Source organism: Pinus tabuliformis, chromosome 9 (genome assembly GCF_031772625.1).
Source record: "Pinus tabuliformis cultivar Carrire ecotype Pingquan chromosome 9, CPIR1, whole genome shotgun sequence".
NCBI classification, from domain to species: Eukaryota; Viridiplantae; Streptophyta; class Pinopsida; order Pinales; family Pinaceae; genus Pinus; species Pinus tabuliformis.
In genome coordinates, this window is record NC_142307.1 from 1283010198 (window position 1) to 1283025768 (window position 15571).

General features: G+C 35.3%; 1 protein-coding gene across 1 annotated transcript in view; it reads right to left on the reverse strand.

The window, feature by feature from the left end:
• Positions 1-5134: 5134 nt before the first annotated feature.
• Positions 5135-15571, reverse strand: part of LOC149153251 (26S proteasome regulatory subunit 7A) — a 96763-nt gene continuing 86326 nt past the window's right edge. The window contains exons 9-10 of the mRNA XM_089439513.1: positions 5980-6155; positions 5135-5587 (exon numbers count right to left, since the gene is read on the reverse strand). Coding sequence (XP_089295639.1) covers positions 5430-5587; positions 5980-6155 — 334 coding nt within the window. The 3' untranslated portion in view covers positions 5135-5429. The remainder of the gene's footprint in view (positions 5588-5979; positions 6156-15571) is intronic.

Genomic DNA, 15571 nt, shown 5'->3' on the forward strand with positions numbered 1-15571 from the left:
ACAAAAAAAAAATATCTTAATTATTTTAAACTTCATATCATGTCAAAGGATGTGTGGGCGGTGCACGCTGGTGGTCGTGGCCAGCGAATTCGGTCAAGGCTCCAATCGCAAGCCTATGAGGCTACAATGACTTATTATTTGATTACCTTTTCGAGTACTTGAGAGGATATTCAGAGGCTTGAGAATCATGTTTCCCAAGAGCAACATGCCTACTTGTATTTTGATCTATTCAAGGAGGTTTCTCGCTAGCTTTATGACCCTAGTCACACAAGGGGAAGAAGGAACCAATACATGCATTCTATCTCTCTCCACTGGTAGATAAAGACCCTACTAGGAAGAGTTTCAAGAGAAAAATACTAGGACAAGAATGACATCATTTCTTTCTTGAATGATATTCAATGGAATTAGTGGAAACAATAGGCATTCTCAACAAATTGGAAGCTTTCTTAGCTCACATCACAAGTCGTATTCAATGCAAGTTTAAATCTACAATGCCACCTAGCTCGAGCGCAAAGGATCCGGCTCCTATGACATCATCACACTTGAATTGGCTACCATGTTTTGACTATCTCATAGTTCTCTTCTTCTGGTTTTATGTTACAAGTGTTGTTCCTTGTTTCCAACAGATACTCTGAGTTTTCACATGCCAACAATAATATTTGTTTAATTTTTTTATTTTTATTTTACTTTTAATCTGGTAATTTGTGTATTTATATTTAATTTGGTTGCATATCATTTTTAGTTTGTTTTATGATTTGAATTTTGTTTTAAATTTGTTAATTATTTATTTTTTAAATTTGTATTTAATGTTTTTTATTATTGTTCTAATTATTTGTAAGTTTTAAATTTTGCATTCTATCCATATCTGCAATAGTATGGCATCAACAAACCCTTATATAGTAACATGAGATAGCAATTAGAAACACACCTCAAGCGTAACATTTATCGGATTTCATGCTAAGGAAATTTCACACTAATGTTTGTGGTTTTATGATAGACATCATGATATAGTGATTAGAATTGTATATAAAGTAGTTTAATTATAGCGACATGGGGTTTTTTTGAAATATAGTTGGGATGCACATTAAGAATGCAATTTTTTTGTCCTTGTTCCTTGACTCATTCAGTGAATATTTGATAGATTGTACAGGGATTTTAGCCTTGTGGTTTGTCGAAAAATTTAACATACATTAACCTCTTCTTGACAAGATTTGCAAGCACAGTTCCATGGCAACATAAAAATATGTTTTATAAAGTGAACTTGTTTGTTGCTCATGCAATCATTTTGATGTGAGAGCTCTTTCTTATTTGTTAATTAGATTCGATTAAATAAGTGTTTTTATTTTTCACATTCTTCTCTAATTTCAATATTGCACTGGATACATTCCTTGTATAATTTTGATATTCTTTTGGACATTAAAAAAACCATTGGTAATCAAGATCATATTATTCAGACTTTTAGAACATTTTATTAATGTGGAATGTATGAACTCACAGTTGATATAATGCCTATAATAAAATAAAGTAGAGAAATTCTTGCACTTTTCAAAAATATTTATTTCTACAGGACAACATAATTGTGGACACTTCAACTAAGTTTTTCAAATGATCTTCATCTAAAATATGGTGTAAAATTTGTCCATTAAATATAAACACAAAAATGATTGTGGACACTTCAACTAAGTTTTTCAACTGATCTTCTTCTAAAATATGGTGTAAAATTTGTCCATTAAATATGAACACAAAAAAGACTAGTTTTTAATCATGGTTTTGGATTTTATTTTATTAAATAACAAAGTAATTTGTTCCCATTTATATCATTGGGTATTTCACTAAATTTGTTCAACTTATAATTTATTTTAACTACTTTTTACTTTCACCATTTAATTTCTTAACAAATGATAATTTCATTCCATCCATTACTATATTACTAATATTGGCAGCTAAAAATAGCTTCACAGCTTATATGATAAATAACTTTAAAGACTACTGTAATTAATGTTAAATTTCCTAGAATACAACTTTAAAGACTAATTACAAATTTCCTAGAATACAAGTATTACTATTAAGGAAGATTTTATGAAATGGATGCTTAGAAATTTTTTTACTTTATTTTTTACTTAAACAAAGGATATTTAGTAATTAATGTTAAATTTCCTAGAATACAACTTTAAAGACTAATTACAAATTTCCTAGAATACAAGTATTACTATTAAGGAAGATTTTATGCAATGGATGCTTCGAAACTTTTTTACTTTACTTTTTACTTAAACAAAGGATATTTTCACCCTTATCTGCATATTAATATTGACAGCATCTCATAACCAGCTTTAAAACCTATTTTTATTGAAATTAAATTTATTCAAATATAAATATTATAACATTTCATAATAGATTAAATCTTATACCTTCGAGAATGGGTTCAATTTTTAGAAACATTGGAAAAAAACACAAGGATTATACCATGTACATTAGGGTATACCAACAAGGCATGTTTATTTCGAACACACTAACAGATTTATGATATATATATTCATGGTTTGGACTTGTACAATGACTTAGGTTTGTGTTATAGAAATTTATTCAATACATATTTTTTATGATTATGTAAATAAATGCATCATGGATTCCCTTTGTTTCATGGAATGCTTGTGTTGATCTCCATTAACAATTTATCATTACATTGTGTTATTAGCACAAGAAAAAGGAGTTTATCCCAGTGCTATATCTAAATTTTATAGGAGCTTGTAACAAAAAATGGCTATCGTAAAATACCTTGTTTTTGTCATTCTTTACCATAAACAATTACTCCTAAAAAAAATATTCATATTTTGATGTTGATTGTAATTTCTAAAAGTCTATCTATATTTCATGCGTCCTTGAGTCTAAAAAGCGTCCTATCAGCAATTTAACAGTCGGAGGAGGCCTCCCCATATGGGGTGAACAGGGATGGGATGATAAACAAGGATGGCATATGCAGTGCCATCTCACTTAATGAGTAGCTATTTTCATGAATCAACATGGTAACATCATTAATAATTTCCCCTCCAGCATTATAATGGCATTTCACCTCAGAATTTACTCCACCATGCGGGTCCATATCCAAGACAAGATTGTTACAAGACCAGGAATGGTGTGGATTAATTATCAAGATGATACTAGCCCTCTCGTGATTGTACTCTCCTCATTAGTATGGCTTGTACGCAGTTGTGTCTTGCACTTCTCTGTGTGTTTGTTTTTGGTTAGTTCTCTTTTCATGAACAGACTCAGTGCGAGCACTGCAGTTGATTTCTGGTCTTGTTCTCCAGTATGGGTTACCTAGGCTTCACTTCAACACCCAAGCCTTGGCCTCTCCCATGGTGCAAGTTTAGTCTCACCAATCCAGGCTTTTCTCCACCTCTGCTCGTAGCAATGGTTAGGCAATGTGCTCAACATCGAAGAGGAGGTGGCGGCAAAGGATACCCTAGGGGTTTGAGAGCATGAATGAGAGCGGAGTCATTGTCGGGGGGAAAGGCATGTTTATTTGTCTTGGAGGTTACAGTAGCAGTGGTGCCTGAGTGCCCAATGGAGATCATACCCAAAAGCACCAAAACCAATATCTATACACGATCGATCTTTATTGGCATATGACATCTCTCCTCAGCAAAGTCCTACTAAACAAGAATGATGTTAAGGGTGAGATCTCGTTGGTCTTGGATGATACTGCATTGCAATTCAAAGGCATTGACAAGGGTGAAGCAGGAGTTGCTCCAAGACCGGGTCCTAGCAGCTGCAACCAGTTTGAGTCCATCCCCATTGAGGTAGATGCCTATCTTCTTTGTCTTGTTCATGTCTATGCACTCTTGTTTTTACTATCAGTATTTTTCACAGCCCAGTTTGGGATAGAATTTTGTTTGCAATTGAAAGGCATTGACAAGAGACTAGCGCACATTGAAGCAAGATCTGCTCCAAGACTGGTTCCTAGTAGCTGAAACTAGTCTGAGCCCATCCCCCATTGAGGTAGATGCCTCACTATCTTCTTATTCTTGTTCGTCTATTCACTCACTATTTTCTTATTCTTGTTTGTCTATGCACTCTACATTGTTTTTGCTTTCAGGTTCACAGGCTGGTTTGGAATAGATAGAAAATTGTTTTTGCTGTCATCAATGTTATTGCCCAGATTTTTGCTATTGTTATTGTTTATTTCTAGGCTAGACAGCAAATGTTGGTAAGATCCAACTTATTCTGAACTTGCTAATGTCTTGAACCAAATGTCACTGATATCAGCAATAAGGATGCCTGGAGTGAAGGGGAGGCCAATAACAAACCTCCCCATTAAACGCACACTCAAAATCTATGTTAACAAACCGTTGATTAATGTAATTCACTCCTTCATAGGAACAACTGGATTACTATGGATTGATCTCGCCACCCTTTCCTCCACGTGAGAAATTGTTGGAAAGAGATATAAACTTTGGAACTTCTCATATGGTCCCTGCCTGAGGGACATGAGGGCCTAAAGATGGAATGATCATCAAAGCACAATTTGTAAATATTATGAAGGCACAGAGCTCTAGACGCAAGCCTCCCGTCTCTCAACCACCTCAAGTAGATCTAAACGACGTTAATGAAAGCATCTATGTCCCACAAAATGGCCCACAAAGCTTTCTTCCACCAAAGATATAACACAGATGGGAGGATTGAAATAAAGTAATTTTCCGTCACTAGAGGGAGGAGCACAGAGACGATATTGAGCAAATTTTTTCAGGTGTGGATGGGCCCGGCCGCTATGGGAACAGAGCTACAAGCCTTCGACGGAAGATTTAAATTAGAACAGTGGGTCACAGAAACTTTGCAAAAAAATATGCATTTTCCTATGCTTCCACTGAGCAAAATTGATACCGTTTGTGGGGAGGATCAACCAAGTTGGGACTCTAATCTAACTTCACTGCAAGTCTGTGATTTATACAACATAATTGGAACAAAGCTTCATTTGATAGTTAGTTCTACTTTATGTCTAGTATGGACAAGCTCTGTCTAGAATGGATATTGATTTATATAGCTTAATTACACATTTGATTGATAAATAAATATGTAACATTATAATTGGGTGTCTAAGACATTGACAAGAAAAAAATTTCAACACAGCAGAGTATGTGTCAAGTAGCAGATTAAATCATATCTGCCCAACTCCATTTTCAAGATCCATGAAATCCCCGTCATGATGGAAATCAAATCCCAGTCAATGATTAGGGCCTGTGCAGTTTTGATGTCAGTGGGACACATTCTGTGTGGTTTCCATGCACAACAATGCCTATGAATAAGAAAATTCACCTGTAGAATTTTTGGAAAGCATAAAAGCTAAACATAAAGTTGAAAACAGATATTGAGATGTTGAATGGCTGTGCTCAATACCATTCAATACAAAACGTCAAATGCAGAAGCATTTTTCAGTTGTACACCATATATTTGGGTGTTGCACTAAACTTTTGGTAACCTTTAATAACCTTGTTCACAGCTTCAAGAAAATCTTTCTCAGTAACTGTCTTTCTACGTGCTCGAATAGCATACATGCCAGCCTCCGTACATACACTACGTATGTCAGCACCTGCAAACATCAAAACACAAATGCGTATAAATATTAGGCCCTTTTAGTTATTATGGAAGATTTTGAACGGTATATTAAGCAATACACCAGAAAAAGCATGTCATCTATAATAACATGAAAACTGATGTCTTGCCAGCATATATTACCAAGATCAGATGCCTTAACATCAAGTTGAACTATATTTCAATATCTAAATAATATCTTAAATCCTCCTCTAAAGATAATTGAATTTAGCAATCCACTCTAACCCAGAGATGGTTTAATTGAGCAAGCCTTTATTGAAATCTAACCTACCCAGAAACGACCTGAGCCTTGTGCAATAATGAGTACCATCCCATAACATCACCAACCACCAATATGTGAAATAACTGAACTATCAAATGTTAAGATACCTGTAGAATTGGGGCATAACCGAGAAAGCAACTCAAAACGAATGTCTCGCTCACAATTCATGGTCCGTGTATGGATTTTAAAAATCTGAGTCCTGCTTTCCAAATCAGGTAAGCCAAATTCAACCTTTCGGTCCAATCGACCTGGCCGTAATAATGCTGGATCAAGTGTGTCGGGCCTGGGAATCAACACAAAAGAATGTCAAAAGTTCTATTTTCAAATGACATCTATTTATTGAAAGTTGAAACCCACGCATTAGTTTAGCAATATACCTTTTCTGTTAAGTAATCTATTAAAAAAGGTAAAGAAAAAATTTAAAAATTGTAATGAAAAAAAGAGAATTTCAGAAAAAACATGACTGAATTTTAAAGCTTCAATCTGAAAAGAAGACGGCAGTGAAAACTTTGCTTCAATGACCAAAAAGAAGTCAAGTTGGAAAGACGGACATAAATAGTAAGGATTTTGTAAAAATTCATGCAGAGAGGATCTTTGACCTAGTTCATCAAAGTTTTCCACATTGTACAAGAATTTCCAATAATTGTACAGTTAGCAAGCACATTAGTTGACCAAGAGCAATTATATTGGTCAGAGGCTGCTCCATAAAGCTATCTTCTTGATACATAAGTCATTGTTAAGTATGTGTAGGTCGTTACTTTCCTCTGTAGTGCTCTGACTTCTTGTTACAATCACTATGTGACATTGTTGTCAATTTGCCAGGTCATTCTAGTATTTTTGTAGTCTATGCGAAACAGAACACGAGGATCATCACAGCATATCAGATATACACAACTGATCTAAATACACAAGCTAATGTTAAATGCACGAGCCATTTTGAGTCCTTTCTTGTAGTAACCAAATTTGGGCCATGGCATATTTGATACTGATATCAGTCTCTTCATGATTCCTTATTACTATTATTGCAACATTTTTTGGGCTGCTAATAACTTTCTTAAAGGCTGCAAGCAAGTATATATACATAATTCTTAACAAAACCTGCAGATACACAAGCCTTAAGGTACACAAACTTCTAAGACTCAATTGCTTAGACACAGTTTACCTAGACAGCCATCAAAACACAACGCTTACTGCAATGTTATCTCCCGCAACACAGAAGAGTGCAAACTCCTCAATAAGCAACTAATCCTCCATAAAGCTATCTTCTTGATGCATAAGTCATTGTTAAGTATGTGTAGGTCATCACATGTACTTTCATCTGTAGTGCTCTGACTTCCTGTTATAACCATTAGGTGACGACGTCAATTTGCAAGCCCATTCTAGTAGTTTTGCAGCCTATGTTGAATGGAACACCAGGATCATCACAGCATATATACAACTGATCTAAATTCACAAGCTAATAGTTAATGCATAGGCCATTTTGAGTCCTTTCTTGTAGCAACCAAATTTGGGCCATGGCACATTTGATATTGATATAAGCAGTGTTCCATGGGGACGCGTCCCCCAGGGTGGGGTGCATGCACCCCATGCTTCCCACGCACCTAAACCGGGGGGATGCCTGGGGAAACTTTTCCCCACATCCCCCTTTTGGGGAGATGCAGGGGCAAATGTTTCCCCATTGTGGGGGGACGCCCAGAAGCACCCCTTTTGAGTTTGAGTTATCTCATTTTCCTATTCTAATCTTCTGACTTCAGTGTCTACTATAGTCTATTTTGCTTAGTACTAATTAGATTCCAAAATGATAAATTTAAATTTTAAATCAACTTACATTATAGAATGATGAATGATGAATGATGAATTTGATGAATCATTAATTTAATTTTTCAATCAATGTACATTCTAGAATGATGAATGATGAATATGGATCAATGTATTTCATTATTGAATCTCGTGGTGTATTGATGAATGATGAGTATGAATGATGGATATGGATCAGTGTATTTCATTATTTAATTCAATTATGTATGGATCAATATATTTATGCTTTCATTATTCAATATGAATTTGAATTATATATATATATATATATACACACACACACACACCCGCAACCTGATATCTTCCCGTCCCCACTGTGCGTCTCCCCGCACCCATGCCCCCCCATCCTGAAGTCTTGGAGGAACATACGGTATCAGAGTCTCCATGGTTCCTCGTTTCTATTATTGCAACATTTTTTGGGCTGCTAATAGATTTGTTAAATTATATATATAATTCTTAACAAAACCCACGGATACACGAGCCTTGCAGGTACACAAACCTCTAAGATTCAATTCAGTACACACAATTTTCCTAGACAGCCATTAAAACACAAAGCTTACTGCAATGTTATCTCCTGCAACACAAAAGAGTGCAAACTTCTTGCCAAGCAACTAATCCTCCATAGCTATTGATGTTGAAAAGTGTAACTAGGTTCGGTCTGTTGAAAAGTGTAACTAGGTTCGGTCTTCATAATGACATGTAATTATGATTTTATATAATGAGATGTAAAGAAGAAAAAAAAATTATTGTATTGACTTGCTTCATGGGTTTCATGAGCAAGAGATTTTGTTTTTGAGTCAAGACTCTCATTGAGAGTCTTTAGGAATTATTTGTCATCTAGTCATAAAATGAGTCATTGTCATGTAATGAAGTCATGTTACACTTTGTATAGAGTCAAACTTGTCTATGTAAAGTATCCTCCAAGACTTCGTCACTTATCCTCTTCAAGTCGGCCTACAACGATGGAAGAACATGCTAGAAGAAGTCGGCCTAAACACTTGTAATCATGTCAGCCTAAAGGACATGTAATGAAGTGTATATATAGCCACACTCGGCCTCACTTGAAGACAAGCATCTCAACAAGAAGTGCGAAGAAGAGGTAAAGAAGTAGTGCGAAGAAGAGGCTAAAAGGAGAGTGCGAAGATAGGTTTCTTCTAGGCAAGTGAAGGAGGATTCTTCTGGGCATAACAAAGAAGGTTTCTTCTGGGGTAACTAAGAAGACATTCTTCTAGGGAAGCAAAGAGGAGGTTTCTTCTAGGGCAGCAAAGGAGGTTTCTTCTAGGGCAATGAAGGAAGGATTCTTCTGGGATACTTGTTTTGGGTAAATGAGATAGAGATCTAGAGACCAAGATTCTCTAGAGGAAGCCAATGAGATCATAGAGACCGAGTTTCTCTAGGAGAAATCGAGAAGAAGCAGTGTGAAGTATAGATCTCGAGTTTCTCTAGAAGGAGCCATGGAGAGCAGCTCAGGATCAAGAAGAAAGTCGAGAAAGGGAGAAGGCAGAGCATCAAGGTTCGAGAAAGGGAAGAGGCAAAGCATCAAGGTTAGTGACAAGGTTCTTGGGAGGATACTAGAGTCAAGGGTCTTTGTCATGATCTTGGTACTCATCAATTCAAGATCTAGAAGAAGAATTTTGAACGGGTTTTCCGCTCAAGAGGTGAGAGGTTTTGGCTCTGGCTGACAAGCCTGTGTCACTTGTCTTTTATTGTGCATATTGGTAATTGTCTTGATTAAAAGAACACAATAATAACATAACGAAGAAAAGATTATAAGCTAAGAAGTAAAAGTATATCACAAGCAATTATCAAGCAGAGAAATATTTTAACTATCCATGCCCTAGAATTCTCAACAATTGATTCTCCAATAATTTCTCAGGTCATTCAAAACAAATGATCAAAAGATTTGTTTGAGATCTCACTTCGATTCTCTAAAGTATGAGGAGAAAAGATAATCAATGTTCCATGGGTACGCATTCTTGAGGATGGGGGCATGATCCACACATTTCCCATGCTCCCGGGATAGGGATACGCTAGGGAAAATGTTTCCTACATCCCCATTGGGGGCATGGAAACATCTTGGGGAAACTCAAGAAGACATAGGGAGGAACGTTTCTCCATTGTGGGGGACATGTTTCCCCAAAAGGAGTGCTTGTTGAGGTCCCTCCTCAAAAAGGGCTAGGCATCCTCCCTGAATTTTGTCTGAAAACAATAATTTATGAGTGGGGAAGCCTAATATTCAACCCTATCACCCTACTAATGCTATGTAATTAATGATAATGTTAAATTCTTAAAAGACTTTTACTTAAATTTTTCCCATTACCATTAATTGTTCAGGATGTTTGAGAGTGGTTCCAACCTCATTGGATTTCATATGGAGAAAGTAGAATTTTAGATCCCACTCAAAATCAACGCTTTCATTGGATTTTACCATGTATGAGGGTATGGAACTAGCATTTAATCTATGTTGCAAGAAACACATTACCCCCCCTCCCAACAGTCCGCCCACGTTACAGCGCAAGAATTCAGAGACGTGCAGAAATGCACTTGAAACGCATTTCCATGGAGGAGTGAAATGATTTCATGATTTCGAAATGCATTTCACCCCAAGAAAACACATTTTCGACACAATATTGTGCATTTCGACACGTGAAAGGGCCCAAGTTTGTCTGGGACCCACAAGAACAATTCAAAAAAAAATCATTTATTCTATGATTTAATATATTAAATTGCTTCTTTTAATATTAAAAGACCTCTTATGAGAATATTTCCAACTCATCTACATAGAGACATGAAGGAAGAATTTGCTAGTTTTGTTGTTGGTTTAGATGAGTACTCAAATATTTTAGCTTTGGATGAGAGGTGCACCACGAGTCCAATTAGATGGTGGATTTGTCATGGAGCAAGGGGTGTACATTTGCAAAGCATTTATGTTCATATTCTTTTACAAGTAGCAAGCTCTTCATCAACAACAAGAAATTGAAGCACCTATGGTTTTACTCATTCGGTGAAGCACAACACATTGAGTTCACAAAAGGATGAGGATCTTGTTTATGTACATTCCAACATTCGCCTCGGATCTCGTAGGGCTCCAGAGCATAGTAGTGGGCTTGTAAAGAATGGGATGTAGATCCTGAATGTCCTAACTTGGACATCTCTCTTGTTGCATTGAATATTGATGAACTAGAAGTGGAATTGAAAATACTTCTGCAAATCCTCATTCCATGGTTGGACGTGCCTCTTCTTCTATTTTCCATGATGAATATGAAGAAGAAGATGATGACTATTAGCCTTAGGATTTCGTAGCTTCTATACATGGTTCATAGTTCATACATGCAGCGTTGTGTTATGAATAAAATATATATATATATATATAAAATACAAATAATGTAAACAATAAAACAATAAATAATGATTAATTAACTAGTAATTAGTTAATGAAGAGGTATATCCCTAAGGACATGAACGTTGGTGAAGAGGTACCTGCCTAGATATATAAGGAGGCCCTCACCCTTATTGTAATCATCTCATCAATTCTTTATATACTATTCAATATACAATTACTTGTCCTACAATGGATGTCTTTGATTTCGAATATTCTGAAGATTATTGTTGTGTATACGAACTTTGTTCATTACAGTGGTAACATAGCCGAATTCTCCAATCCAGATCGTTGGCCATCAAAATTCATCAACTTTGTTGTCATCACAATTGAAACGTTTCGCTACACAAAATTTGGAGTTTCTCGGTTTCGTTAGGCCCTTGGCTATTTTAAAAAAGTAAAAAGACAAGATAAAAATTATAAATTATAAATTATAAAACATATAATAATATGGAGAAAAAAAATGTTGATGTTTCCTTATAAGGAAAAGATGATCGCATTCCAAGACATAACCATGAAGTCAAAATCAATAACATCACAAGACCTTACGGAGATTTCGAAATTGATGTTCCAAAAGATTCAATTAGAGAAACAGAAGGAGCTTGAAGAAGTCATATCTAATAAAACTGAAGAAAATTCTTGTTTTAAATATCATAACCAAAAACTCCTTGAACAGAGCAGAAAGTGTAAAGCTAAAAAGCACAAATTAGAACAAGAAAAAGAAATATTTGAGAAGAAACTCAATGAAAGCCTATCAAAAAACGAAGAAGAAAATCTGCATTTAAAAACCCTTAATCAGAAGTTATTGGAACAAATCAAAAGCTTAAAAGAAGAGGATACTAAGACTAAAGTCATCAATCCATAAAGTTAAGAGTTTTTACATCTAAGGAATCATAACCAAAACCTTCTTATGCAAATAAAGAAGCTTAAAAGTGGCAAGAAGTCACTAAATGACAAGTTAGAACAACTTACTCAAGAAGTATTAAGTCTCCAGTCGAAACAATTCAAGTTAAAGATAAAGGAACAAACATTGAACCAGTCAATATCATAACTCAAGAAGATGAGAAACCAATACAAGTTAAAACATGTTCCAATGTTGCAATTCAAATAATGGAAATTCCAAGTGATGATTCAGTAACCAACTCAACAATGACAGTACCTGAAGTAAATCCGAAAATTGCCACACACATGATAAAGGAAATTCAAATCACAAGAATTCCTTATTGACATTTGAATCGCAAGAGCAAACAACTAAGTCAACCTACATATTTGAACATTTCAAAATGGAAAAAACATATTTATGTTCCAAAGAATATTGAAGTTTGCAAAATCTAGTCCTATGATAATAATTCATCACAAATTTCCAGTGAACAGAAAATTCCACAGAAGATTAATCTAGGATGGTCAAATCCATTCTTAGTCCGACAATTTTGTTTATCACTCAAACGATCATATCATCTTGTATCTACGGAGATGAAAGTTTGAAGACGAGAAGATTTTCGAAATGGGAAAAGAGATCAAGCGCTTTCATTAGTAAGCTTTGAGAACAATGCCTTTTGAAGAGGAAGGCAAGGTTATGAATAAAATATATATAAAATAATACAAATAATGAAAACAATAAAATAATAAATAATGATTAATTAACTAGTAATTAGTTAATGAAGAGGTATGTCCCTAAGGACATGACTATTGGTGAAGAGGTACCTACCTAGGTATATAAGCAGGCCCTCACCCTCATTGTAATCATCTCATCAATTCTTTATTTATTATTCAATATACTATTACTTGTCCTACAACGGGATGTCTTTGTCTTCAAAGTATTCTAAAGATTATTGTTGTGTATACAAACTTTGTTCGTTACACATTGTAGCCTTAAGGCTCACATATATAGAGACTAATTTTGGATATAGAGCCTCATTTATAAATAAAAAAGGTTGTTTTTGGAGTTTCATGCTTGCATTATGTTATTTGTATGATCATGATGTATCACTTGTCCAATTTATTTTATGTTTCTTATTTAAATGTTTTAACTTCTTGCACCTTGGCACATGCTCATTTATTCTTGAATACTGAATCTATATATGTATTCTAAATTATAATGTTAAAAATTAAAACTTGAATGTTTTCTAATTTTCTAAAATATATAGCCCACGGCGAATAGAATAGACAGTAACAGGGTGCTCTGTTAAGTCACTCCATGGTGAAATGGTCATCGGTTTGAAACCCTGTGGACAAAAATTAAGTCATGTTAAAAGTTGGTGTGGCCCAAGGCAGGTGCGATCTCCGAGGGATTTTGACAACTTAGAAGCCCATGGGTCACGGTTACAAAAGCCACAGGTTAGGCATGTCAGTGATCTCAGGGTTCACATTACCTAAAAAAAGATATTTTGAGTGCATTCTCGTTTCAGATACACATTCTTGTTTCCCCATATGCTGCAACTTAGCATTTAATCAAGAGCACCAAGCCCTCTATGTACCTATGGTCGCATTTTTCATCATGACATGGAGAAAATTTGTTTATTTGTCACTTCAAATCGGCTCACTACCAGCCCTACAAGTCGGCCCATTGCAAGCATAACAAGTTGGCTCTGCTAGGGCTAATTAGCCCTCATGTATCCACTATAAATTGAGCATCGATCACTCTCATTTGGCATCATCACAAGCATCACGATTTGGTCTGCAATTGCAAGGATATTTGACCTTCTACTTCAAGAGAGTAAAGAAGAATACAAGATTACTTTGATTGTGGTTTGGTTCATTATTCAAGGGTTCAGTGCTATAGCTGTTAGGGCTCATTTGTATCGTTGTTTTGACACGTCTTTTGAGGCCGACAAGTGTAGAATCTAGCTCGCTCCATCTTGTAATGTATCTTTGAAGTTGACGGAGTTGTTTTCGGTTAATCTCCTCCACAATTCGTTGATAATCACAATAAGAATTTCAACCTCTTTATTGCAGTGACATCAGGCCTAGTTTCGACCTCTTTGTGCAAAACAATCTATTGGACAAAAGTGACATCTATCTCAATTTGGATCAAAAGTTTGATGGATACTTTGTTGTTGATTACTTTGGATTTGTGGAAAATCTTGATGTACTATTGATGGACAAAATCTCTCTCATAAGGAAAGAATTTTGGGTTTTCCCCGGAGTGGGTTTTTCCCAGGTTATGAACCTAATCTAAATGTCTCTTGTCTCTTGCTTTTATCTACTATTCATTGTCTACCGGATTATCCTAATCTAAATGTCTCTTGTCTCTTGCTTTTATCTACTATTCATTGTCTACCGTGATTTTATCTCTATTGCTCTTATTGAAGAAATCATTGGTTGAAGTTTTTCATGTGTATCTACTTATTGATGAAAGAATAAAGAAGTAAATATCTATAGAAGTAGCTATCAATTTGTGAAAAACTATTACAGTCTTTGTTCTCCTAGAAATTTCAACACAAGTCACGGTTACTCAAGCCACAGGTTAGGCAGGGCAGTGATCTCAGGACTCACATTACCTAAAAAAAAAGGATTTTCAAATATATATATATCATGTCTCCCAATTTCCTGATTTTTTGCGGGGCATGTTTTGAGTGCATTCTCGTTTCATATACACATTCTCGTTTCCCCATATTGTAAGCCTCCAAGAAAAATTCACCATCACACACAACTCAAAGTGTTCCTAAGACCCCCTTATTCAAATTTCAAGCAGATCTAGGACATTTCAACACCACAAAAAAAATATCATTTTTATTAAATATTGCGGTACATAAACTACCAAGCTTCTTCTCAACAAGCACTATCTGATTGATTCTCTTAAAAACAAGAACTATTACCACTCCTTTTCACACTTCACAAAATCTTATATAAATCTTCACTCATAACTCTCAACTCTTTAAAAAAAATCTCATGTAAATCTTCCCACTAAGTCTCTCTTATAATTCCTTGCATTAAAATAATGCAAAGGAAAAAAACGGAAACATATAAATCATAATTCCTAGATCTCTACAAATTTTCACCTTTAAGTATAATTCCATGCAAACAAACTTCTCCACGTGAACTCCTCCTAGGCCGTTAACATCGCAATAGCATACACCTGATGTGAACAACAGATTATAAATAGCAAAGATTGTTTTCCTTCAAGACCATTAGAACTAAGCTTACAAGTGACATTTCATATATAGAATCGTCTTACTGCCTCTGATCAACAATACTTAACAAGTATTGAAATTTGGAATCGTGGTGACAAATTTTGATAATGCAATTCCTCTACCCAATAGGGGCTCCAAATCCACGTTGATACTGTTTCCAGGCTCCATGTTAACACATGCTCCTCCAGTCTCCAACGTTGATTTCAGTCCAGGCACTCAGGCCATGGAATCCACCAAAACACTTTCTCAAGCCATCAATAATGTCAATTACTTCTGACATGTTTTTGTGCCATGATAAATCCAAAAGCTTCTGCACTACTATATATTCATAATCAAAGAGTCAACGTCACCGTTAATCAGACACCACAA